Source organism: Symphodus melops (genome assembly GCF_947650265.1).
Source record: "Symphodus melops genome assembly, chromosome: 1".
In the NCBI taxonomy this organism is placed as follows: domain Eukaryota; kingdom Metazoa; phylum Chordata; class Actinopteri; order Labriformes; family Labridae; genus Symphodus; species Symphodus melops.
In genome coordinates, this window is record NC_136691.1 from 1,383,211 (window position 1) to 1,410,762 (window position 27,552).

A 27,552-nucleotide genomic window follows, 5' to 3' on the forward strand; every position below is an offset into this window, starting at 1 on the left:
TGCCATCCTCTATCTTCTACACAGGGCTTACTCTCATCTGGACAAAGGGAGCATCGTGATGAGAATCATGTTCTTTGATTTTTCAAGCGCTTTCGACCCCATCCATCCCCTCCTACTGAGAGACAAGCTGACCGAGATGAGGGTGGACTCGTACCTGGTGAGGTGGATCACGGACTACCTCACAGAGAGACCACAGTACGTCAGACTGAAGGACTGCACATCTGACAGTGTGGTCAGCAGCACCGGAGCACCACAGGGGACTGTGCTCTCCCCCGTCCTGTTCACCCTGTACACCTCTGACTTCCAGTATAACTCTGAGCTCTGCCACATGCAGAAATACTCGGACGACACTGCGATAGTTGCTTGTGTCAGGGATGGACAGGAGGAGGAGTACAGGAGCCTGATCGAGGACTTTGTGACGTGGTGCAGTGCCAACCATCTGCAGCTTAACACCTCCAAGACCAAGGAGATGGTGGTGGACTTCCGAAGGAACAAACCACATCTAGAACCTGTTTCCATCGGGGGTGTCGACGTGGAGGTGGTTAGGACCTACGGGTACCTGGGGCTGCAGCTGGATGACAAGTTGGACTGGTCGCCTAACATGGACACTACCTGCAGGTCGTCTGTACTTCCTGAGAAGGCTGGGGTCCTTCAACATCTGCAAGAAGCTGCTGCAGATGTTCTACCAGTCTGTGGTGTCCAGCGTCCTCTTCTACGCCGTGGTGTGCTGGGGAGGAAGCTGCAAGAAGAGGGACGCAGCACGCCTGGACAGACTGGTGAGGAGGGCCGGCTCTGTGGTGGGTACAGAGCTGGACTCACTGGTGACAGTGGTAGAGAGGAGGTCTCTGGACAAAATGCTCTCCATCATGGACAACACACACCACCCTCTGCACAGCACCTTCACCGGGCAGAGGAGCATGTTCAGTGACAGACTGCTGTCACAGTCGTGCTCCAAGGACAGACTCAAGAACTATTTTGTCCCCCTATAGGCCATAAGACTGTACAACACTTCACTGTCACGTCAGGGAAGAAGCACACGGTGAACCCTGGACTCATTTTTCACTTTTTTTTCTCACTCCTCATCTGCACTGCTGACCTCAGAGTCAGCCTCCAGTTGGACACTTTAATGCATATTGATAGTCGCCTTACTGAGCACTGGTCACTTTAATGATAATCACCCTAATCATGTCTGGTTTCATCCTACTGTTGTGTTATGCTACATCTGTAATGGTTGACATGATCACCCTAACTAGGTCAAGTTTCACTCTATTGTCTTCAACACTTAATGCTAATCTGCTCCTCAATAGTTGGGTACTTTAATGGCAATCACCCTAACCACTCCTGGTTTCACCTTATTGTTTTGAACACTTAATACTAATCACTGCTCCTTTATGTTGCTGAGCACTTTAATGGCCCAATTTGCATTCCTGCATTGACTGTTTAACGACTGTACTCACACCTCTGGCACTACCTCCAACACCTCTGTACATGCACATGTAACTAGTTTCTAGAAGGTCAGCACTTTGTTTCTAAGGTTCTTTAACTGTTTACAGGTCTCTTTTAACCAGCACACATGTTTTTCTCTCCTTCGCAGGCTATGTACATTATGCTATATACGTTTTAAGTCTAATGCTAATGCTAACTGCACAGGTTTAACTTGTAATTATGTTTACTCTTAGTCACATAGGGGCTGCTAAATCTTGTTTGGGGGATTATTGTATACAGAGGGGAGGGGGGACAGCAGGTGTGTATTGTAACTAATGTCTTGTGTCCTGTCTGTCTGTATACTGCTACTGGATGCCTTGAATTTCCCTCGGGATCAATAAAGTATCTATCTATCTATCTATCTATCTATCTATCTATCTATCTATCTATCTATCTATCTATCTATCTATCTATCTATCTATCTATCTATCTATCTATCTATCTATCTATCTATCTATCTATCTATCTATCTATCTATCTATCTATCTATCTATCTATCATCAGCTTAAAAAAGAACAGTCCACTGGTTTCTTGGAAAACCAAACAACAGCCAACAGTTGCATGATCTACCTGTGAGGCCGAATATATGGCATTAATTGCGACAATGCAGGAATGTTTACACTTAAAACAGCTGATGAAGTGTTTTGACGGTCAGGGTTACAAATGCTGTGTCTATGAAGACAATCAAGGAGCTATAGCTTTAGCCAAAAATCCAGTCCATAGACAACGCTGCAAGCATGTAGACATAAAATACCACTTTGTTTGGTCCTTAGTGAATGATGGTGAAATACACCTTAAGTACTGCCCAACCAATGATATGGTTGCAGATGTGTTAACGAAGCCTGCTACTAAGTTAAAGCTGGAAAGGTTTAAGATGTTTATGTTTGGAATATGAAGTGTCTGCATTTTTCTGTATGCATGTTCATAGGATGGAATTTGGGAAATGTGAGCAAGTGGGGGTGTTGAGATTTGTGCTCTCATTTCATTTTGTGTTGAGATTATGCCCTTGTCTGTATTTGTTTTTCTATTTTGATTTCCCATGTGTTGTCACGTGACCTAACCTGTGTAATTAGTGACCCTACAGGTGAACTTAATAAAAGCACCTGTGCCCGCAATGCGGTTGTTCACACAAAGAGAAGTTCATGTACTGTGTGGTTGTGTCTTCGTTGAACGTTGCGTAAAAGTTGAGAATAATTTTTGCTCATAAATGCTTTTTAGTTTTGCTCATTTTAGTTTTTCACTGTGTTGCTGACATATGGAAAAGAACAAATATTGATCTAATATTGGCTTTTTTGTACCAGAAGAAGAAGCTTTGGGAGCAGTGATAAAAGAAATCTTTAGATTTTTGACAGAGACTGGCCTTATCAAGAGAATGTAACGCCTATAATTCAAGAGGAGGAGGAGAAATGATCGTTTAAATCCAGCAGATGGCAGTAATGCAACATAAGGATGCCAACTGCTGTAATACTCCAAAGAATAAAAAGAATGACAGTTTTCTGATGCAAGCTGCCAATAAAATCCACAGAAGAAGAAGAAGTATTCCTGGATGGGACAGATGGAACTTTCTCAGACTGAAAGTAGGAAGTGGAGTGGGACGGCTAATTCAAACAAGCAAATACTTTTAAATAACTAGGATTTGTGTTGGACTCTTGATTACAGTTTTGGAATTTGGACTTAGCGGTTGACATCACCTGGTTTGTGACTGGATCAGAATGTCAACACAGGAAGACGATAATATGGAGTCAGGGAGCAGGACTTCAGTACCTAGTCAGAGAGGACAAGGTCGGGGTCAAACCAGGCGAGATGAAGATGTTTAATTCAGGAATCAAAAGAATAAAAAGGAACTCAGGGGAGAAGATGTGAACACAATCTTCTTCAGTCAAAAGCTTAAAACTCTCTCTCCCTTTCACAGTCTGTCTGTGCTTCACACGCTGTAACCCTCCTCCACCCCCATCACCTCCATCCAGCTCAGCAGAGTCCAGATCCAGGCTGAAACCCACCAGGGTCTAGACTCCATAGGGGGGCATCCTGTCCTGCGTCAGCTTCATCACCCCTCAGAGCTCATGAAGTCGTCATGATGGAGTCTCGCCCCCAAAACACTTTGCACTTTTCATTCTATAATTGTGGCACTTTTCATTGTTAATACATGATTGTTCATTCTCAATGAAGTCTCTCCTGATTGAACTGCAGTTAGCAATGCATTGTGGGATGCTCACCTTGATGCAAATTAACAAAGGCCATAAACAGTGTAATGATGTATTAGATGATGGATAGATAGATAGATTGCTTAAGTGAATATAAGTGTGGTAGAGTCCAACCATGCTGCTCTGAAACGCAGCCTCTCACCCGCCCCTCCCCCCTTTGCTCATTAATCAGGTCGGCATATTTAATGCACCTGAGTGCCTGAGGTGGCCTGGCATTTGTTTGGAAGGGTTCTTGGTGAGTAGGGTGGCTTGGTTTTACTTTACACTTCACCAGTGGTTTTATTAATGGTTTCTTTCTTCTTTTTTTATGCGTTTTAACTGCTGTTGTTTTGCCCTGTTTTGCCCTGTTTTGCCTCAGTTTTGTTATTAGTTTGCTTTAGTTTTGCCACCACCTGAAGTTGTTCTTTTCCTACACTGTTTGGTTTAATTTGTTGTCCTTTTCTTTCAGCCACTGAGCCACTATGTTTAGAGGCTAGTCACCCAGGGTGAGGTTCCTCCACTTCACATGAGAGTTAAGAGCACTGGGTCACTAATACAAGGCACTGATGTTTTGGTTTGTTGTGAGGTTTGCTGTGCTGCACAACGGTGAGTATGTGGTAGCACCCCCGCACCTTCCTCAGCGTAGTCTGCCTCTTAACTATGTGGCTTAAGCTCAGTTTTGGTTTATTCCTTTTTGTTGATTAGTGTTTTAATATATCTAGTAAATGTGATTTTGACTATTAGTTTGTATTAAAATACACAATGTTAATTCACTTAGTATTTGGTCCTTGTTTAGTTTTCCCTCCCTACAGCTTCGGTTCAACCTACGTTTGCCTTTTGTTTCCTTTTGATTTACTATAATGAATACCTTTTTTATAATTTGGTAAAATGACTCTGCCTCTTCAGTTTTTTCAAACTTATGTGTCTTTAATTTTCCTGTTTTGGTTCCAATATTTGTGTATCTCCTGCGGTGCAAGTCCCCAGGTGGTGTTGTCAGTAGCAACATTTTATTCTTTTACAGGAAATCCAAAAATCCCCACGCCTGCCCTGCCACATAAGCACACTTTGGTGAACATGTGCAGAAGTACAGTTGTACATAGTGTTGATATACATCATCATATAATAAAGTGTCATAGTGAGAATAGACTAGTTAGCAGCAGAAACTATTGACTATGATGATGAATAGAAAAGACAGGAAGTGCAGAGGGAGGAGCTGCGGCTGCACAAGGTTTCCTCTTATTCAACTGTTTTTACAGATTCATTCGTCATCACAGTCTACAAGTTAGCTGCAGAGTCTGATCATGTGGTGCATTCAGGTACTGTGGGGATTCAGAGAAGAGAACTGTATTAAAATGATCCTCATTGAAGCAGACTGAACTTCAAGGACTGCAGAAGAGCTCATTTCAGAAACAAGAACGCCTCTGATTCAAACAAGAATTCATCCCCAACAATCTGACATGAGAAGTGTTTTTAAAAGAAATGTAAACAAGTCTCTCTGTCTCTCTCTCTTGATCAGCCCTCTCTCTTCTTCCTGCTCTCACACACAGCCTGCTGCACCCTGTCCTCAGATTTCCTGGTTCCCTCCCCTTCAGATCTACAGTTTGTAGTTGGGTGGAACCAACAAGACCTGCACAGTCACATGCACAGACGCATGCTTTGTAGATCAGAGGTGAAACTTGCTTCAGAGGAAGTGAATCTCACACAGTCGCTGTTACAGAGAGCAGAAATGGCGCAGAAAGGAGTTCAGCTGGACCGGCAATCCTTCTCTTGTTCCATCTGTCTGGATCTCCTGAAGGATCCGAGGACTCTTAGCTGTGGACACAGTTACTGCATGAACTGTATTAAAGGCCACTGGGATACAGAGGATTATAAGGCAGTCTATACCTGTCCTCAGTGCAGAGAGGAATTCATACCGAGGCCTGTCCTGAAGAAAAACACCATGTTAGCAGATTTAGTGGAGAAGCTGAAGAAGACTGGACTCCAAGCTGCTCCTGCTGATCACTGCTATGCTGGATCTGAAGACGTGGCCTGTGATGTCTGCACCGGGAGGAAACTGAAAGCCTGTAAGTCCTGTCTGCAGTGTCTGGCCTCTTACTGTCAGAATCACCTCCAGCCTCATTTAGAAGCAGCTGTCTTTAAGAAACACAAGCTGGTGGAGCCGTCCAAGAAGCTCCAGGAGAACGTGTGCTCTCGTCATGATGAGGTGATGAAGATGTTCTGTCGTACTGATCAGCAGTCTATCTGTTATCTCTGCTCTGTGGACCAACACAAAGGTCACGACACAGTCTCAGCTGCAGCAGAAAGGAGCGAGAAGCAGAGAGAGCTGGAGGTGAGTCGACTAAACACCCAGCAGAGAATCCAGGACGGAGAGAAAGATGTGAAGCTGCTCCAACAGGAGGTGGAGGCTATCAATGGCTCTGCTGATAAAACAGTGAGGAACAGTGAGAAGATGTTCACTGAGCTGATCCGTCTCATGGAGAAAAGACTCTCTGATGTGACGCAGCAGGTCAGATCCCAGCAGCAAACTGAAGTGAGTCGAGTCAGAGAGCGTCAGGAGAAGCTGGAGCAGGAGATCACTGAGCTGAAGAGGAAAGACGCTGAGATGGAGAAGCTGTCACACACACAGGACCACATCCAGTTTCTACAGGACTACCCCTCAGTGTCAGCACTCAGTGAATCTACACACTCATCCAGCATCAAGATCCGTCCTCTGAGGTACTTTGAGGACGTGACAGCAGCTGTGTCAGAAGTCAGAGATAAACTACAGGACGTCCTGACAGACAAATGGACAAACGTCTCACAGACACTGACTGAAGTGGATGTTTTACTGTCAGGACCAAGACCAGAACCAGAGCCCAAGACCAGAGCTGAGTTTTTAAAATATTCATGTGACATCACACTGGATCCAAACACAGCACACACAGAGCTGTTATTATCTGATGGGAACAGAAAAGTAACATATACAGATCAGAACCAGTCTTATTCTAGACATCCAGACAGATTCACTAGATTGCCTCAGGTCCTGAGTAAAGAGAGTCTGACTGGAAGTTGTTACTGGGAGGTGGAGTGGAGAGGAGTAGGAGTTGATGTAGCAGTCACATACAAGAATATCAGCAGAGCAGGGAATGAGTGTGAATTTGGATTTAATGACAAATCTTGGAGGTTACTTTGTTCCAACAACAGTTATAACTTTTTTCACAACAAAGTCCAGACTCGTGTCTCAGGTCCTCGGTCCTCCAGAGTAGGAGTGTACCTGGATCACAGAGCAGGTATTCTGTCCTTCTACAGCATCTCTAAAACCATGACTCTCCTCTACAGAGTCCAGACCACATTCACTCAGCCTCTACATGTTGGATTCGGGGTTTTTGATTATGGAGAGTCTGCTGAGTTGTGTAAACTGAAATAGACAGAAGTCTTTAAGGAGACAGATGTTTAACTTTCTGTGTTTGAAATCTTCAACTTGATTTTTATCCATGCTCGTTGCTGAGATCTGATGGTCGTCACCTGTCAATCAAACTTTATGGGCGGTACTTTGACCTCTTCTCGTCTGTTCTGTAAATGTTTGAGCGTCTTTAAGTGACGCTCCTTCCTGTGTCTGTTTAGCCGTGGACTCTTTCACTGCTCACCGTGACTTTTGTTCACCTGAACTGACATTTCTCTGTGTGAAAATGATGATTTGTGTTCATACATTTATATGCTGTTGTTTCTGTTCTGATTCAGAGTCTGAAGAGAGAGAGAGAGACAGAGAGAGAGAGAGAGAGCAGCAAACTTTTCTTTCATGCTGATTTTCTCTTCTCACCACTTTGTACATTTGTTTAAAATCTATCAAATCCCACTTAAAGAAAGGAGTTAGTCAGAATAAATGTTGGTGTTCATATTCAAAGTGATGTAAAAATGTCCTCTGAGGTGTTTTCAAAATGTAATCGTCCTGATGAAATCAATAAGGAGATAAATCCTGGTTTAGATTCTGATCAAACAAAGTGATTGTGTGGATGAAGTGAATGTGTTCATGAAATGATTGAAGGAGAGACATTGAACACACTTTACTGATTTGATGTGTGAACAAGCTGAAGTTTGACATCCTGAATAAACTCACATGAACTCAACCTTTTCTTCTTTGTCTTCATTACAAACAAACAAAAAACCTTCTCCTGTTTGTACCAGCTGAGTTTCTGCATGTCTGCAATTCTGCATGAAGTTAAACAACTTATTCTGTTCTGTTGAAAGTCGTGTTGTACTAAAATTCAGACTTTAATGTGTTCATTGAAAAAGCTCTTATTTTAATTTATTTTTTTGACATTTTATTTATCCTTGTGGGGCAATTAAAAGCATCAGATCCTCTTTTAGAAGCAGAAGACGATTTTTATTTGTATTTTTGCTTAAAAAAATGAATAAATAATATTCAATCAATCAATCAATCAATCTTTATTTATATAGCTTCAATTAATAACAGGCGTTATCTCGAGACACTTTACAAAAGCAGGTAAAGGACCTTACTGTTTGTCTGTTAACATTAACAAAAGAGCAGGTAACAAGACCATGCTCATTGTTTTGTTCACAAAAAGCAGGTAAAGGACCTTACTTACAGACGGCGTTGAGCAGGCACGGGGACAGGAAGCTGACCACGCTCTCCCGGAACATGGACATCCAGAAGACGGCGCTGGAGGTAACAAATGCATGTTACCTCCAGATTGGATTACTGTAATTCTATTTGTATGCATTAGATTTGAACAGGATCTATTACTGAATACATGGTGTGTTTTAATAGACTGGTGTAGTTTTGAGTCCTAAAACCAGGAAGTGAGTTAGCATTTTAACGCCGTGGTTCTAACCTCTAAAAGTCTAAATGGGGATTTTGAATGTGTTTGTGTTTCTACGCCTGAAATAAGGTCTGTGTTTAACACAAGCTGAAGAGATGTTGATGTTTTGTTAGACGAGATAAACTACGTTAGCTAAGACCCCACTAGTGAATTTTAAAGTTTTTACGCAAACTTTAAACAGCGGTTGCTAACAAGTAGCTAACTGAAACTACAGTGGTTGTCATGGAGACATTAAACATCATCTCGCCGGGAACTCTCTCCCTAATCCTCCTTACAGCCTCTAGTCATGTTTTTCAGTGCTCTTGTAAATATGAGGTTAATAAACAACTTATTAAGCTAACGTTTAGCTAGCTTGTGAAATCCAATGATTAGATCGATGAAGCATAACGGTCGTGACGTCATTATAAACCGACCGCGGTGTAGTTCGCTAGAGCATAACGTTAGCATTTTACTTCTCTGGGCTGCATTAACTCTTCAAACTTCATATAAATGATGTTTATCTGTAAAGATTATCAGCTGAACTAAACAGCATCAGAAACGTGTGTTTGACACACAGATTATTTTCTGCAATGATGCAACATCCAATGCAAAAATCCCAGAGGTGAATATTCGTCGGAACCACCGGCGCCATTTTTTCGGTTTGGCCTACAAAAATAAGTCATTACTAGACCAGTCTATAGAGAATAAATAATAGAACACTCTTCCGTTGGAGAAAAAATACAAAAAATATGCATGGAAGAAGCAAAATATACAAAAAAAAAGGCAATGATTATTATTGCGATTATTGCACTTGGTTGAGATTATTATTGCACATACAAGTGAAAGTGTCCATGTGTCATTGCACAGTGGGGGTAGAAGGAAAGACGCTCCAACTCCTACCCCTCTGTCCCGTGTGCTCTAGTCCTCCTCCCCCCAAGTGAGGAGTTGTAGAGCGTGATGGCATGATGGACAAAGGAGTTCTGGAGTCTGTTGGTTCTGCACTTGGGAAGGAGCAGCCTCTCACTGAACCGGCTCCTCTGGTTACTGATGACGGTGTGCAGAGGGTGGCTGACATTGTCCATAATATCCAGCAGTTTGTCCAGTGTCCTCTTCTCTGCCACCGTCACCAGAGAGTCCAGCTTCATGCCGACCACAGAGCCGGCCCGCCTGATCAGTTTGTCCATGTGTGCTGTTTGGATATGCTGCCCCCACCCCCAGCATACCACGGTGTAAAAAAGCACGCTGGAAACCACGGACTGGTAAAACATCCCCAGCAACTTCCTGCAGATGTTAAAGGACCGCAGTCTCCTTAGAAAGTACATCCTGCTTTGTGTCTTCCCGTACAGGTGGTTGGTGTGTGTTGTCCAGTCCAGTTTATTGTCTAGACACAGCCCGAGGTATTTGTAGGAGTCCACAGCCTCCACTTCAGCTCCCTCTAACAGAAGAGGTTGCATCCTCTGTCTGGACCTCCCAAAGTCAATGACCAGCTCCTTGGTCTTAGAGGTGTTGAGCTGTAGCTGGTTCGTGTGGCACCATGCAGCAAAGTCCCCCACCAGTGTCCGGTACTCCTCCTCCCTGCCATCCCTGATACACCCGACAATGGCTGTGTCGTCAGCGTACTTCTGTATGTGACACAGCTCTTAGTTGTAGCAGAAGTCCGAGGTGTACAGGGTGAAGAGAACAGGAGCCAGCACTGTGCCCTGGGGGGCTCCAGTGCTGCTGACCACAGTGTCAGACGTGATGTCCATCAGCCTGACGTACTGAGGCCTGCCCGTGAGGTAGTCAGAGATCCAGTTCACTAGGTGGGGGTCCACTCCCATCCCGCTCAGTTTGTCCCGGAGCAGGGGGGGCTGGATAGTGTTGAAAGCACTGGAGAAGTCCAAGAAGAGGATCCTCATAGTGCCGCTTCCCTTATCCAGATGGGAGTGGGCTCGATGTAGCAGGTACAGGATGGCATCCTCCACACCAACACCTGGCTGGTAGACTCTGCAGCTAACTTGTAGACTGTGACGACTGAATGAATCTGTAACAAAAGTTGAATAAGAGGAAACCTTGTGCAGCCGCAGCTCCTCCCTCTGCACTTCCTGTCTTTTCTATTCATCATTATAGTCAATAGTTTCTCTGACTAGGTACTGAAGTCCTGCTCCCTGACTCCATATTATCGTCTTCCTGTGTTGACATTCTGATCCAGTCACAAAACAGGTGATGTCAACCGCTAAGTCCAAATTCCAAAACTGTAATCAAGAGTCCAACACACATCCTAGTTATTTACATGTATTTGCTTGTTTGAATTAGCCGTCCCACTCCACTTCCTACTTTCAGACTGAGAAAGTTCCATCTGTCCCATCCAGGAATACTTCTTCTTCTTCTTCTGTGGATTTTATTGGCAGCTTGCATCAGAAAACTGTCATTCTTTTTATTCTTTGGAGTATTACAGCAGTTGGCATCCTTATGTTGCATTACTGCCATCTGCTGGATTTAAACGGTCATTTCTCCTCCTCCTCTTGAATTATAGGCGTTACATTCTCTTGATAAGGCCAGTCTCTGTCAAAAATCTAAAGATTTCTTTTATAACTGCTCCCAAAGCTTCTTCTTCTGGTACAGAAAAGCCAATATTAGATCAATATTTGTTCTTCTCCATATGTGAGCAACACAGTGAAAAACTAAAATGAGCAAAACTAAAAAGCATTTATGAGCAAAAATTATACGAAAGCAAAGCAAAATGTCTTTTACGAATAAATATACAATTGCATACCGTGTGCCCCTGTTAGCAGAACAACGTTAAACGAAGACACAACCACACAGTACATGAACTTCTCTTTGTGTGAACAACCGCATTGCGGGCACAGGTGCTTTTATTAAGTTCACCTGTAGGGTCACTAATTACACAGGTTAGGTCACATGACAACACATGGGAAATCAAAATAGAAAAACAAATACAGACAAGGGCATAATCTCAACACAAAATGAAATGAGAGCACAAATCTCAACACCCCCATTTGCTCACATTTCCCAAATTCCATCCTATGAACATGCATACAGAAAAATGCAGACACTTCATATTCCAAACATAAACATCTTAAACCTTTCCAGCTTTAACTTAGTAGCAGGCTTCGTTAACACATCTGCTACCATATCATTGGTTGGGCAGTACTTAAGGTGTATTTCACCATCATTCACTAAGGACCTAACAAAGTGGTATTTTATGTCGACATGCTTGCAGCGTTGTCTATGGACTGGATTTTTGGCTAAAGCTATAGCTCCTTGATTGTCTTCATAGACACAGCATTTGTGACCTTGACCGTCAAAACACTTCATCAGCTGTTTTAAGTGTAAACATTCCTACATTGTCGCAGCTAATGCCATATATTCGGCCTCACGGGTAGATCATGCAACTGTTGGCTGTTGTTTGGTTTTCCAAGAAACCAGTGGACTGTTCTTTTTTAAGCTGATGATAGATAGATAGATAGATAGATAGATAGATAGATAGATAGATAGATAGATAGATAGATAGATTGATTGATTGATTGATTGATTGATTGATTGATTGATACTTTATTGATCCCGAGGGAAATTCAGAGCATCCAGTAGCAGTATACAGACAGGCAGGACACAAGACATTGGTTACAATACAAGACATTGGTTACAATACACACCCGCTGTCCCCCCTCCCCTCTCTATATACAATAATCCCCAAAACAAGATTCAGCAGCCCCGATGTGACTAAGAGTAAAGGTTAAACCTGTGCAGTTGGCATTAGCATTAGACTTAAAATTTATATAGCATAATGTACCTAAACTGTGAAGGAGAGAGAAGCATGTGTGCTGTTTAAAAGAAACCTGTAGACAAGTTAAAGGGCCTTGGAAACAAAGGCTGACCTTCTAGAAACTAGTTACATGTGTATGTACAGAGGTGTTTGAGCTTATGCCCGAGGTGTGAGTACAGTCGTTAAACAGTCAATGCAGGAGTAGTGAGCAGTGATTTGCATTAAGTGTCCAAAACAATAAGGTGAAACCAGGAGTGATTAGGGTGATTGCCATTTAAGTACCCAACTATTGAGGAGCAGATTAGCATTAAGTGTTGAAGACAATAGAGTGAAACTTTGACTAGTTAGGGTGATCATGTCAACCATTACAGATGTAGCATAACACAACAGTAGGATGAAACCAGACATGATTAGGGTGATTATCATTAAAGTGACCAGTGCTCAGTAAGGTGACTATCAATATGCATTAAAGTGTCCAACTGGGGGCTGACTCTGAGGTCAGCAGTGCAGATGAGGAGTGAGAAAAAAAGTGAAAAAAGAGTCCAGGGTTCACCGTGTGCTTCTTCCCTGCCGTGACAGTGAAGTGTTGTACAGTCTTATGGCCTATAGGGGGACAAAAGAGTTCTTGAGTCTGTCCGTGGAGCACGACTGTGACAGCAGTCTGTCACTGAACATGCTCCTCTGCCCGGTGAAGGTGCTGTGCAGAGGGTGGTGTGTGTTGTCCATGATGGAGAGCATTTTGTCCAGAGACCTCCTCTCTACCACTGTCACCAGTGAGTCCAGCTCTGTACCCACCACAGAGCCGGCCCTCCTCACCAGTCTGTCCAGGCGTGCTGCGTCCCTCTTCTTGCAGTTTCCTCCCCAGCATACCACGGCGTAGAAGAGGACGCTGGACACCACAGACTGGTAGAACTTCTGCAGCAGCTTTTTGCAGATGTTGAAGGACCCCAGCCTTCTCAGGAAGTACAGACGGCTCTGTCCCTTCCTGCAGGTAGTGTCCATGTTAGGCGACCAGTCCAGCTTGTCATCCAGCTGCAGCCCCAGATACCCGTAGGTCCTGACCACCTCCACGTCGACCCCCCCGATGGAAACCGGTTCTAGATGTGGTTTGTTCCTTCGGAAATCCACCACCATCTCCTTGGTCTTGGAGGTGTTTAGCTGCAAATGGTTGTCACTGCACCACGTCACAAAGTCCTTGATCAGGCTCCTGTACTCCTCCTCCTGTCCATCCCTGACACAAGCAACTATCGCAGTGTCGTCCGAGTATTTCTGCATGTGGCAGAGCTCAGAGTTATACTGGAAGTCAGAGGTGTACAGGGTGAACAGAACGGGGGAGAGCACGGTCCCCTGTGGTGCTCCGGTGCTGCTGACCACAGTGTCAGATGTGCAGTCCTTCAGTCTGACGTACTGTGGTCTCTCTGTGAGGTAGTCCATGATCCACCTCACCAGGTGCTAGTCCACCCTCATCTCGGTCAGCTTGTCTCTCAGTAGGAGGGGATGGATGGTGAAAGGCGCTTGAGAAATCAAAGAACATGATTCTCATCACGCTGCTCCCTTTGTCCAGATGAGAGTAAGCCCTGTGTAGAAGACAGAGGATGGCATCGTCCACGCCCACCTTTGCCTGGTATGCAAACTGCAGGGGATCCTGTGCGTGTTGGACCTGGGGTCTGAGGTGTTGGAGCAGCAGCCATTCGAAGGTCTTCATAACGTGGGATGTCAGAGCGATTGGTCTGAAGTCGCCTGGCTCACTGGGGTTCTTCTTCTTGGGGACAGGGGTGAGGCACGAGGTCTTCCAGAGCACAGGAACCTTCCCGAGCCGCAGGCTCATGTTGAAGATGTGCTGAAGTGGCTCCCCCAGCTCAGCAGAGCAGGCCTTTAGCATCCTGGGACACACCTTGTCTGGGCCTGCTGCCTTCCTGGGGCGGAGTCTCTTCAGCTCCTTTCTAACCTGGTCTCTGGTGATGGTGGGGGGGGGGGGGGATGGACTGTCCCCCCTCCCCTGGATTGTCACTTTCAGAAACAAGAAAGCCTCCGATTCAAACAAGAATTCATCCCCAACAATCTGACATGAGAAGTGTTTTTAAAAGAGCAATGTAAACAAGTCTCTCTCTCTCTCTCTCTCTCTCTCTCTCTCTGTCTCTCTCTCTCTCTCTCTCTCTCGATCAGCCCTCCCTCTTCTTCCTGCTCTCACACACAGCCTGCTGCACTCTGTCCTCAGATTTCCTTGTTCCCTCCCATTCAGATCTACAGTTTAGAGTTGGGTGTAACCAACAAGAGCTGCACAGTCACATGCACATGCACAGACATGCTTAGTGGATAACAGGTGAAACTTGTTTCATCTATGGGGAACTGAATCTCACACAGTCGTTGTTACAGAGAGCAGAAATGGCGCAGAAAGGAATTCAGCTGGACCGAGAATCCATCTCTTGTTCCATCTGTCTGGATCTCCTGAAGGATCCGAGGACTCTTACCTGTGGACACAGCTACTGCAAGAACTGTATTAAAGGCCACTGGAATACACAGGATTATAGGGCAGTCTATACCTGTCCTCAGTGCAGAGAGGAATTCATACCGAGGCCTGTCCTGAAGAAAAACACCATGTTAGCAGATTTAGTGAAGAAGCTGAAGAAGACTGGACTCCAAGCTGCTCCTGCTGATCACTGCTATGCTGGATCTGAAGACGTGGCCTGTGATGTCTGCACCGGGAGGAAACTGAAAGCCTGTAAGTCCTGTCTGCAGTGTCTGGCCTCTTACTGTCAGAATCACCTCCAGCCTCATTTTGAAGCAGCTGTCTTTAAGAAACACAAGCTGGTGGAGCCGTCCAAGAAGCTCCAGGAGAACGTGTGCTCTCGTCATGATGAGGTGATGAAGATGTTCTGTCGTACTGATCAGCAGTCTATCTGTCTCAACTGTTTAATGGACAACCACAAAGGTCACGACACAGTCTCAGCTGCAGCAGAAAGGAGCGAGAAGCAGAGAGAGCTCGAGGTGAGTCGACTAAACACCCAGCAGAGAATCCAGGACGGAGAGAAAGATGTGAAGCTGCTCCAACAGCAGGTGGAGGCTATCAATGGCTCTGCTGATAAAACAGTGAGGAACAGTCAGAAGATGTTCACTGAGCTGATCCGTCTCATGAAGAAAAGACGCTCTGATGTGAAGCAGCAGGTCAGATCCCAGCAGCAAACTGAAGTGAGTCGAGTCAGAGAGCGTCAGGAGAAGCTGGAGCAGGAGATCACTGAGCTGAAGAGGAAAGACGCTGAGATGGAGAAGCTGTCACACACACAGGACCACATCCAGTTTCTACAGGACTACCCCTCAGTGTCAGCACTCAGTGAATCTACACACTCATCCAGCATCAAGATCCGTCCTCTGAGGTACTTTGAGGACGTGACAGCAGCTGTGTCAGAAGTCAGAGATAAACTACAGGACGTCCTGACAGACAAATGGACAAACGTCTCACAGACAGTGACTGAAGTGGATGTTTTACTGTCACAACCAGAGCCCAAGACCAGAGCTGAGTTCTTAAAATATTCATGTGACATCACACTGGATCCAAACACAGTAAACACAGAGCTGTTATTATCTGATGGGAACAGAAAAGCAACATTTACAGATCAGACCCAGTCTTATTCTAGTCACCCAGACAGATTCACTGATTGTTGGCAGGTCCTGAGTAAAGAGAGTCTGACTGGACGTTGTTACTGGGAGGTGGAGTGGAGAGGAGGAGTTTATGTAGCAGTCACATACAAGAATATCAGCAGAGCAGGGTATGAGTGTGTGTTTGGATTTAATGACAAATCTTGGTCGTTATTTTGTTCCAACAACAGGTATAACTTTTATCACAACAAAGTTGAGACTCGTGTCTCAGGTCCTGAGTCCTCCAGAGTAGGAGTGTACCTGGATCACAGAGCAGGTATTCTGTCCTTCTACAGCATCTCTGAAACCATGACTCTCCTCCACAGAGTCCAGACCACATTCACTCAGCCTCTACATGTTGGACTCAGGGTTTATGGTTATGATGGAGACTCTGCTGAGTTGTGTAAACTGAAATAGACAGACGTCTTTAAGGAGACAGATGTTTAACTTTCTGTGTTTGAAATCTTCAACTTGATTTTTATCCATGCTCGTTGCTGAGATCTGATGGTCGTCACCTGTCAATCAAACTTTATGGGCGGTACTTTAACCTCTTCTCGTCTGTTCTGTAAATGTTTGAGCGTCTTTAAGTGACGCTCCTTCCTGTGTCTGTTTAGCCGTGGACTCTTTCACTGCTCACCGTGACTTTTGTTCACCTGAACTGACATTTCTCTGTGTGAAAATGATGATTTGTGTTCATACATTTATATGCTGTTGTTTCTGTTCTGATTCAGAGTCTGAAGAGAGAGAGAGAGAGAGAGAGAGAGAGAGAGAGAGAGAGAGAGAGAGAGAGACAGAGAGAGAGAGAGCAGCAAACTTTTCTTTCATGCTGATTTTCTCTTCTCACCACTTTGTACATTTGTATAAAATCTATCAAATCCCACTTAAAGAAAGGAGTTAGTCAGAATAAATGTTGGTGTTCATATTCAAAGTGATGTAAAAATGTCCTCTGAGGTGTTTTCAAAATGTAATCGTCCTGATGAAATCAATAAGGAGATAAATCCTGGTTTAGATTCTGATCAAACAAAGTGATTGTGTGGATGAAGTGAATGTGTTCATGAAATGATTGAAGGAGAGACATTGAACACACTTTACTGATTTGATGATTGAACAACCTGAAGTTTGACATCCTGAATAAACTCACATGAACTCAACCTTTTCTTCTTTGTCTTCATTACAAACAAACAAAAAACCTTCTCCTGTTTGTACCAGCTGAGTTTCTGCATGTCTGCAATTCTGCATGAAGTAAAACAACTTATTCTGTTCTGTTGAAAGTCGTGTTGTACTAAAATTCAGACTTTAATGTGTAACAAATGCATGTTACCTCCAGATCCATCCTTCCATTTTCTGCCGCTTATCTGGGGTCGGGTCGCGGGGGCAGCAGTCTAAGCAGAGACACCCAGACTTCCCTCACCCCAGACACCTCCTCCAGCTCTTCCGGTGGGACCCCGAGGCGTTCCCAAGCCAGCTGAGAGACATAGTCTCTCCAGCGTGTCCTGGGTCTACCCCGAGGCCTCCTCCCGGAGGGACATGCCCGGAACACCTCCCTAGGGAGGCGTCCAGGGGGCATGCGGACCAGATGCCCGAACCACCTCAACTGACTCCTCTCGATGTGAAGGAGTAACGGCTCTACTCCGAGCTCCTCCCTGGTAACCGAGCTCCTCACCCTATCTCTAAGGGTGCGCCCAGCCACCCTACGGAGGAAGCCCATTTCGGCCGCTTGTATGCGAGATCTCGTTCTTTCGGTCCTGACCCAAAGCTCATGACCATAGGTGAGGGTAGGAACGAAGATCGACCGGTAAATTGAGAGCCTTGCCTTTCGGCTTAGCTCGTTCTTCACCACGACCACCTCCAGATTGGATTACTGTAATTCTATTTGCATGCATATTAGATTTGAACTGGATCTATTATTGAATGATTAATTTTGTGGCTCTGATGTAAAATCTTAACAAATAACATCTGCTTTTGTTTTCAAATATTGCTCTTGCGCTCGGCTGCTAAGGCTTCTGGGTAATTGTGGCATGGTGTGTTTTAATAGACTGGTGTAGTTTTGAGTCCTAAAACCAGGACGTGAGTTAGCATTTTAGCATCATGGTTCTAACCTCTAAAAGTCAATGTGGATTTTGAATGGGTTTGTGTTTAGACTGAAATAAGGTCTGTGGTTAACACAAGCTAAAGAGATGTTGATGTTTTGTCAGATGAGATAAACTACGTGCGCTAAGACCCCACTAGTGAATTTTAAAGTTTTTATGCAAACTTTAAACGGCGGTTGCTAACGAGTAGCTAACTGAAACTACAGTAGTTGTCATGGAGACATTAAACGTCATCACGCCGGGAACTCTCTCTCTAATCCTCCTTACAGCCTCTAGTCATGTTTTTCACTGCTCTTGTAAATATTAGGTCAATAAACAAATTATTAAGCTAACGTTTAGCGAGCTTGTCAAATCCGATGATTAGATCGATGAAGCTTAACGGTCGTGACGTCATTATGAACCGACCGTGGTGTAGTTCGCTAGCGCATAACGTTAGCGTTTTACTTCTCTGGGCTGCATTAACTCTTCAAACTTCATATAAATGATGTTTATCTGTAAAGATTATCCCGCTGTACAAAACAGCATCAGAAACGTGTGTTTGACACAGAGTTTATTTTCTGCAATGATCCAAAATCTAATGCAAAAATCCCATAGGCGAATATTCGTCGTAACCACCGGCGCCATTTTTTCGGTTTGGCCTACAAAAATATGTCATGACTATACCAGTCTATAGAGAATAAATATTTGCCCCCCCCCCCTTTAAATTTCGAGGTCACTAAAAGCTAAACTCTGAAAACATAAGCAAACTACTGTTTCCCTGCCTGTATTATTGTGTTATCATGGGATAATCCGAGTGATTGTGCTCCGTATGGGTGAGATTATTCATGCTAAAGTCAGCCTGATCAGCAGAGGGCGCTCTAAGCTTCACACTAGACTGCGCATCAGTAGCTGACGCACGTAGAGCAGAAGTCAGCACGTGATGAGTTCCAGTGTGCACGTGACGGAGAGAGCTCCTGATCTAACTGTATTGTTTCATATTTCTACAGGTAAGTAGATGGTAATTAACATCCTGGTGATAGACAGCAGTAGTATGTTATTAGCAGAGCTTTAGTTTCTCATAGTAACATTAAGAGACTAAAATGTGTCTAAAATGGCGGCCGCAGATAGAAACAACTCCGATCGCTAAATATGAAGCTAGTGACTTTGTGAGTGAGATAACTTTTCAGAGCTTTATGGTAAAGACAATAATAGTGAGAACAAACGGTGTGAAGCAGGATAAACCGAGCCATTGCTTGAGACGGGGTATTAGCTGTGTATGATGTCGAGTAGGCTAGGCTAATACAGTATATACATGCTAATTCCCGCTAATATGTTAGCGCTACATCATGCGTTATCAGCTCAGTCAAAGTTAGGTTTTCTTGGTCTAGATTAAAAGAGTTTGTCGGAGTATTATGATAAAAAGAAATTGCACAAGAGACAGTGTTGAAAGATATCATCATGTCTGTGAGAGTAATGCTGTACCTGAGTGTGTTTTAAAAACGAGTTAATTCACAACAGGCTAACAACAGTGATAAAAACAGAGATAAAAGAGTATTAAGATAAAGACAGTTAATTCTGATTTAATGTGGACCTTTTGCATGTTAGTGTCTTGGTTTACATCATTTGAGTTCAGGCATTAGTCAGCTGTAAAATATGTTAATGAGTAGATTGACAGTTAAAAAGTCCAGTTCAGTACCATAGCTAGTGTTAGCTAACTGCATGCCCTGTAAGAGTATGGTTAATGTGTTTTGAGTAATGAAGCAGAGTGTTTTCACTAGGTGATGGTTGAAATGGGAATAGAGTATGATAAAGAACGTGATAACAAATAGAGAAATCTGGGGGAGTTTTTGTTCAAATACGACAAAAGGTCAAGAAAGGGGGACGGATTCAGAAACTGAGACCTGTTGTTAAAAACTCATCAGTGACTCGAGTCCTTTACCCCAAATAGAACATTTAAGATGTTTAGATATGAATAAGAACTCTGGAGGGAGGAGAGGTGGATCAGCTCTCATCTTAAAGAGGGTGAGTAAAAACAATCCTCACAGACATAAAGAAGTCTCCACTATCACAGGAAGTTGACGGGTTAAGCCTCTTATAGAAACACTTTGAAGGAAGTTGCACTTTGAAAAGCACGACAACAAGAGGACGAGACAAAGAAGCGAGATGCATCAATTCAGAAGGACTCAACTGACTTTGTGATTCTCATGCTGCTGGTTACAGGTAAGAACTTGTTGTTTACTCTGAATATTCTGTGTTGAGTCCATTTCATCTCGTTTAAATACATTTTCAAACATCACTGTCTGTAATATACAAAAAACATTGATTGTTACGTATTAATCAGTGATCTCCAACAACAGCCTGTGGACAGGATCTATCCTCCTCACAGTCAGACGTGGAGATTCATGTTTTTACCCATTTCAGTGACATTGATTTAAGTCAGAGAGTTACAGTTCACTCTCTCTCTTTGCTGTTTTTCATTGCACCTTTATTCTCTTACAAAACTATAAAGACATTAAAAAGTGCATTTTCCTTTTCTTATTTTTCATAATATTTCTCTTTGTTCTTCACCAGCTGTAAGCAGAGATGATACCGCCTTCTTCACAGTCAGAAGTGGAGATGACGTGACTTTGCCTTGTGGAAAAGATCAGCAGAAATGTGACAGGACTTCTTGGGTTATCAGTAGTTATATTAGTGAAACAGTAGAGCTGGTTACAGACGGGAATATAAGTAACAATGAGGTTATGAAAGCCAAGGCTGAGAGGCTAAATGTTACAGAGGACTGTTCTCTGGTTATTCAAAATGTCAGATTTTATGATGCTGGTCGTTACTCCTGCAGACAGTTCAGATCAGGAGAACAAGTTTCAGATGCTCGTGTGTTGCTGAATGTTATTATCAGTAAGTGTTGCTTCATAATCGTCACAATTTAAACAGAAAAATCTCCTGAACGTTTCATTATGTATGAACAAGGTGTGAAAGTTAAACTTGTTCTTGTGTTCTTTCTCTCTCAATCTCTTCACCAGTCGACTCATATGATCTCGTGAAGTTTTACTGCATTGTGTACACAGACATAGTGTGTCCACAAAGTGGTATTATCAGGGTGATGAGACAGACGTATCAGAACACCAACAGAACTGTTCAGCCGCTGTGACATTTAAATCTGAAGTTCTGAAGTGATGTGTAACGTCGAGCCCGAGTCCTCATGTCAGAAAACAGGTAAAGTTATGAACATTTCATCTTCTCGTAAACACATTTCTTCTTTTGTTAGTGAAACTTCAGCTGGTTAAAGTGACTGATTTCTTCTTTATTGTTGTTTTTTGATCTCATCTTCAACACATGAGGAGGAAGCACATCAGCAGAGGAGGAGGAAACTCTGAAGAGACCAGGGCTGGATCCCAAGTCCCTTATTTGCAGTCTCCTCGGTCCTCGGCAGAACAGGAAGTAGTTCCAGAGTCGCCATGTTGAGGATCGTCCCAAAGCTCTTATAGCGAACGGAGGAGAGAGGAGGCTGATCCGAGGACCGATGACAGAGGAGACACGCCCCATTCTCGTATATCACTCACTGATTGGACGCTGCACAGGATCAGACTTCAGTGAAACTTTTCAACATGAGCAGAGTTTAATAGGAGAGAAAAGAGGGACATTAAAAAGAGGCTAAACGGAGCGTGGAACATTTAAACAGATGATGAACATCAGTGAGTTTGTAAAGAGTCGCTCTGTGATGAGCTGGGATGAGCTTCCATATTAGTCAAGAAGATTTCCTCAGGTTCCTATGGCGGAAAGATGGGAATAAAGACACTGAGCCCAAGGAATATCACATGCGAGTGCATATTTTTGGAGCAGCATCTTCTCCTGGATGTGCTAACTATGGCATGAAACACCTTGCCAGTGAATATGAAAAAGACTACCCTTTTTCAGCCAGCTTCATTCGCAAAGATTTCTATGTGGATGATGGGCTCATCAGCATTGATTCAGTTAAGAAGGCAAAACAACTGGTCAGTGAAGCACAAGAAATCTGTGGCAAAGGAAAGCTGCGCTTACACAAATGTGTGTGTAACAACAGAGAGGTACTGGAGGATTCCCGAGACAGAATGTGCAAGTGACTGAAAAGATGTAAATCTGAACTACAGTGAGATTCCAATGCAGAGTGTACTTGGAGTGAAGTGGAATGTAGAAGCTGATGTATTCTCATTCAGTGTCATCCTCAAAGAAAGGCCAGCCACGTGATGAGGAATCCTAGCAACGTTTGCAAGTTTGTATGATCCATTAGGATTTCTCTCTTCCTAAATCTTGTGTGGAAAACAAGTCCTGCAAGAAATGTGCAAGCGTGGTGTTGGAGGGGATGAACCTGTTCCCCTTGCACTCAAGACCAAGTGGGAAACATGGCTCAGTGACCGGAAGAATCTTCATAACATTCAAATACCAAGATGTCTCATTCCTGAGATCCTTGGCACAGTCCAAAAATAGAGCTACATCATTTTACAGATGCCAGCAGCAGTGGGTACGGAAAATGCTCATATATCAGGATTGTTGCTGACGAAAAAATACATAGGGCACTGGTCCTGGGTCAGGCCAGAGTGGCTCCTACAAATATCATCATCATCCCACGCCTTGAGCTCACTGCAGCTGCAGTTTCTGCTGGAGTAAGTAACTTTCTTTGAACAGAGCGTGAGCTGAAGATAGATGAGTCTTTCTGGACAGATTCACAGGTGGTGCTCGGGTACATTAAAAATGAAGCCAATCGCGTCCAGAAAATAAGAGACACTATAGATCCAAGACAATGGTTCTACACCGAAACAGATCAAAATCCAGCAACCCACGTGTCAAGGGGTCTCAAGGTGGCAGACTTAATTGACTCAAACTGGCTCACTGGACCTGAGTTTTTATGGGAACCAGAAATTGTCAAGATTGAACACTTCCCAGAGTTTTTCGTTGGTGATCCAGAGGTAAAGGTTCTGAAGACAAGTGCTCTTGAAAGGGACAGCTTCCTTGAGATGTTCTCAAGATTTTCTGACTGGAATACAGCCCTCAATGTTGTTGCAAGGATAAAAAGACTGGCAAAGAATTACAAGTCTCAGGACCTGTTAGTGTGGAGGAGAGAAAAATGGCCTCTTTTGCACTCATCCAGGCAGCACAGAGAGAAAGCTTTAAAGAGGAGCTGAAGTGGTTTAGTCAAAAATCAGCTAAGCTACCAAAAACTAATAAGGTGTTTCAACTTGAGGATGGTTGAGAAAGTCCTCTGCATCTTTTGAGCTGAAACATTCAATTATACTTCCAAAGGAAGGAGTTATCACACAACTATTACTTGATCACTATCACAAGAAACCACAAGCACCAAGGCCGGGGCAAATATTGAACAAACTCAGGGCCAGTGGTTATTGGATAATAAGTGCCAAGCATATCAAGTGTTGTTACTTGCAGAAAGGTGTGCGGACCGACTAACAGCGCATGGCTGACTTGCCGGTTGACCGAGTAGATCCTTCACCCCCTTTCTCATACACTGGACTTGACTGTTTCAGCCCCTACTATAGAAAACATGGTAGGAAAGAATGTAAGCGACATGGCCCGTTGTTCACGTGTTTAAGCTCTAGAGCCATTCACATTGAAATGTTAGAGAAAAGAACAAATATTGATCTAATATTGGCTTTTCTGTACCAGAAGAAGAAGCTTTGGGAGCAGTTATAAAAGAAATCTTTAGATTTTTGACAGAGACTGGCCTTATCAAGAGAATGTAACGCCTATAATTCAAGAGGAGGAGGAGAAATGACCGTTTAAATCCAGCAGATGGCAGTAATGCAACATAAGGATGCCAACTGCTGTAATACTCCAAAGAATAAAAAGAATGACAGTTTTCTGATGCAAGCTGCCAATAAAATCCACAGAAGAAGAAGAAGTATTCCTGGATGGGACAGATGGAACTTTCTCAGACTGAAAGTAGGAAGTGGAGTGGGACGGCTAATTCAAACAAGCAAATACATTTAAATAACTAGGACTTGTGTTGGACTCTTGATTACAGTTTTGGAATTTGGACTTAGCGGTTGACATCACCTGGTTTGTGACTGGATCAGAATGTCAACACAGGAAGACGATAATATGGAGTCAGGGAGCAGGACTTCAGTACCTAGTCAGAGAGGACAAGGTCGGGGTCTGTGCTTCATACACTGTAGCGCTCCTCCACCCCCATCACCTCCATCCAGCTCAGTAGAGTCCAGATCCAGGCTGAAACCCATCAGGATCTAGACTCCATAGGGGGGCATCCTGTCCTGCGTCAGCTTCATCACCCCTCAGAGCTCATGAAGTCGTCATGATGGAGTCTCGCCCCCAAAACACTTTGCACTTTTCATTCTATAATTGTGGCACTTTTCATTGTTAATACATGATTGTTCATTCTCAATGAAGCCTCTCCTGATTGAACTGCAGTTAGCAATGCATTGTGGGATGCTCACCTTGATGCAAATTAACAAAGGCCATAAACAGTATAATGATGTATTAGATGATGGATGGATGGATTGCTTAAGTGACTGTAAGCACACTTTGGTGAACATGTGCAGAAGTACAGTTGTCCATAGTATTGATATACATGTCACATAATAAAGTGCCATAGTGAGAATAGACTAGTTAGCAGCAGAAACTATTGACTATAATGATGAATAGAAAAGACAGGAAGTGCCGAGGGAGGAGCTGCGGCTGCACGAGGTTTCCTCTTATTCAACTTTTGTTACAGATTCATTCAGTCGTCACAGTCTACAAGTTAGCTGCAGAGTCTGATCATGTGGTGCATTCAGGTACTGTGGGGATTCAGAGAAGAGGCCTGTATTAAAATTATCCTCATTGAAGCAGACTGAACTTCAAGGACTGCAGAAGAGCTCATTTCAGAAACAAGAAAGCCTCGGATTCAAACAAGAATTCATCCCCAACAATCTGACATGAGAAGTGTTTTTAAAAGAGAAATGTAAACAAGTCTCTCTCTCTCTCTCTCTCTCTTCCTCTCTCTCTCTCTCTCTCTCTCTCTCTCTCTCTCTCTCTCTCTCTCGATCAGCCCTCCCTCTTCTTCCTGCTCTCACACACAGCCTGCTGCACTCTGTCCTCACATTTCCTGGTTCCCTCCCCTTCAGATCTACAGTTTATAGTTGGGTGTAACCAACAAGAGCTGCACAGTCACATGCTTTGTAGATCAGTGGTGAAACTTGTTTCAGTTATGAGGAAGTGAATCTCACACAGTCGTTGTTACAGAGAGGAGAAATGGCGCAGAAAGGAGTTCAGCTCGACCGGGAATCCATCTCTTGTTCCATCTGTCTGGATCTCCTGAAGGATCCGAGGACTCTTAGCTGTGGACACAGTTACTGCATGAACTGTATTAAAGGCCACTGGGATACACAGGATTATAAGGCAGTCTATACCTGTCCTCAGTGCAGAGAGGATTTCATACCGAGGCCTGTCCTGAAGAAAAACACCATGTTGGCAGATTTAGTGGAGAAGCTGAAGAAGACTGGACTCCAAGCTGCTCCTGCTGATCACTGCTATGCTGGATCTGAAGACGTGGCCTGTGATGTCTGCACCGGGAGGAAACGGAAAGCCTGTAAGTCCTGTCTGCAGTGTCTGGCCTCTTACTGTCAGAATCACCTCCAGCCTCATTTAGAAGCAGCTGTCTTTAAGAAACACAAGCTGGTGGAGCCGTCCAAGAAGCTCCAGGAGAACGTGTGCTCTAGTCATGATGAGGTGAAGAAGATGTTCTGTCGTACTGATCAGCAGTCTATCTGTCTCATCTGTTTAATGGACCTACACAAAGGTCACGACACAGTCTCAGCTGCAGCAGAAAGGAGCGAGAAGCAGAGAGAGCTCGAGGTGAGTCGACTAAACACCCAGCAGAGAATCCAGGACGGAGAGAAAGATGTGAAGCTGCTCCAACAGGAGGTGGAGGCTATCAATGGCTCTGCTGATAAAACAGTGGGGAACAGTGAGAAGATGTTCACTGAGCTGATCCGTCTCATGGAGAAAAGACTCTCTGATGTGACGCAGCAGGTCAGATCCCAGCAGCAAACTGAAGTGAGTCGAGTCAGAGAGCGTCAGGAGAAGCTGGAGCAGGACATCACTGAGCTGAAGAGGAAAGACGCTGAGATGGAGAAGCTGTCACACACACAGGACCACATCCAGTTTCTACAGGACTACCCCTCAGTGTCAGCACTCAGTGAATCTACACACTCATCCAGCATCAAGATCCGTCCTCTGAGGTACTTTGAGGACGTGACAGCAGCTGTGTCAGAAGTCAGAGATAAACTACAGGACGTCCTGAGAGACAAATGGACAAACGTCTCACAGACACTGACTGAAGTGGATGTTTTACTGTCACAACCAGAACCAGAACCAGAGCCCAAGACCAGAGCTGAGTTCTTAGAATATTCATGTGACATCACACTGGATCCAAACACAGTAAACACACGGCTGTTGTTATCTGATGAGAAAAGAAAAGTAACATATACAGATCAGATCCAGTCTTATTCTAGTCACCCAGACAGATTCACTAGATGTTGTTTTCAGGTCCTGAGTAAAGAGAGTCTGACTGGACGTTGTTACTGGGAGGTGGAGAGGAGAGGAGGAGTTTCTGTCGCAGTCACATACAAGAATATCAACAGAGCAGGGAGTGAGTGTTTATTTGGATATAATGACAAATCTTGGACGTTACTTTGTTCCAACAACAGTTATGACTTTTATCACAACAAAGTCCAGACTCGTATCTCAGGTCCTGAGTCCTCCAGAGTAGGAGTGTACCTGGATCACAGAGCAGGTATTCTGTCCTTCTACAGCATCTCTGAAACCATGACTCTCCTCCACAGAGTCCAGACCACATTCACTCAGCCTCTACATGCTGGACTCAGGTTTTATGGTTTTGATGGATCCTCTGCTGAGTTGTGTGAATTGAAATAGACAGAAGTCTTTAAGGAGACAGATGTTTGACTTTCTGTGTTTGAAATCTTCAACTGGATTTTTATCCATGCTCGTTGCTGAGATGTGATGGTCGTCACCTGTCAATCAAACTTTATTGGCGGTACTTTGACCTCTTCTCGTCTGTTCTGTAAATGTTTGAGCGTCTTTAAGTGACGCTCCTTCCTGTGTCTGTTTAGCCGTGGACTCTTTCACTGCTCACCGTGACTTTTTTGTTAGTCAGAATAAATGTTGGTGTTCATATTCAAAGTGATGTAAAAATGTCCTCTGAGGTGTTTTCAAAATGTAATCGTCCTGATGAAATCAATAAGGAGATAAATCCTGGTTTAGATTCTGATCAAACAAAGTGATTGTGTGGATGAAGTGAATGTGTTCATGAAATGATTGAAGGAGAGACATTGAACACACTTTACTGATTTGATGTGTGAACAAGCTGAAGTTTGACATCCTGAATAAACTCACATGAACTCAACCTTTTCTTCTTTGTCTTCATTACAAACTATGGAAGAATATTTCCTTACAGTTAAAAACATACAAACCCATATTAAGTCAATATTATGAGATAAAAAGTTTAAACATGTAAAGGGGACATATTATGTAAAATCCACTCTGACAATGTTTTAAAACATTTATTTGGGTAACCTCAGTGTCTACAGACCCACAAACTTTGAAAT

At 43.7% G+C, this 27,552-nt stretch overlaps 4 protein-coding genes across 4 annotated transcripts in view; 3 read left to right on the forward strand and 1 right to left on the reverse strand.

Annotated features, from left to right (window-relative positions):
• Positions 1-27,552, reverse strand: part of LOC306824835 (homeobox protein Nkx-2.4-like) — an 85,092-nt gene that overhangs the window by 36,587 nt on the left and 20,953 nt on the right. The gene's annotated exons all lie outside the window — the stretch shown is intronic.
• On the forward strand, positions 5,395-7,391 carry LOC306824793 (tripartite motif-containing protein 16-like; the record flags this gene model as incomplete). Its single annotated transcript, XM_079345144.1, has 1 exon — positions 5,395-7,391. One exon carries the CDS (start codon positions 5,395-5,397, stop codon positions 7,072-7,074), a length of 1,680 nt encoding a protein of 559 aa, XP_079201270.1. The 3' UTR covers positions 7,075-7,391.
• LOC306824812 (tripartite motif-containing protein 16-like) lies at positions 14,619-16,286 on the forward strand (the record flags this gene model as incomplete). The annotated part of the gene is made up of 1 exon (XM_079345170.1): positions 14,619-16,286. One exon carries the CDS (start codon positions 14,619-14,621, stop codon positions 16,284-16,286), a length of 1,668 nt encoding a protein of 555 aa, XP_079201296.1.
• Positions 25,178-26,861, forward strand: LOC306832594 (tripartite motif-containing protein 16-like; the record flags this gene model as incomplete). The annotated part of the gene is made up of 1 exon (XM_079357399.1): positions 25,178-26,861. One exon carries the CDS (start codon positions 25,178-25,180, stop codon positions 26,858-26,860), a length of 1,683 nt encoding a protein of 560 aa, XP_079213525.1. The 3' UTR covers position 26,861.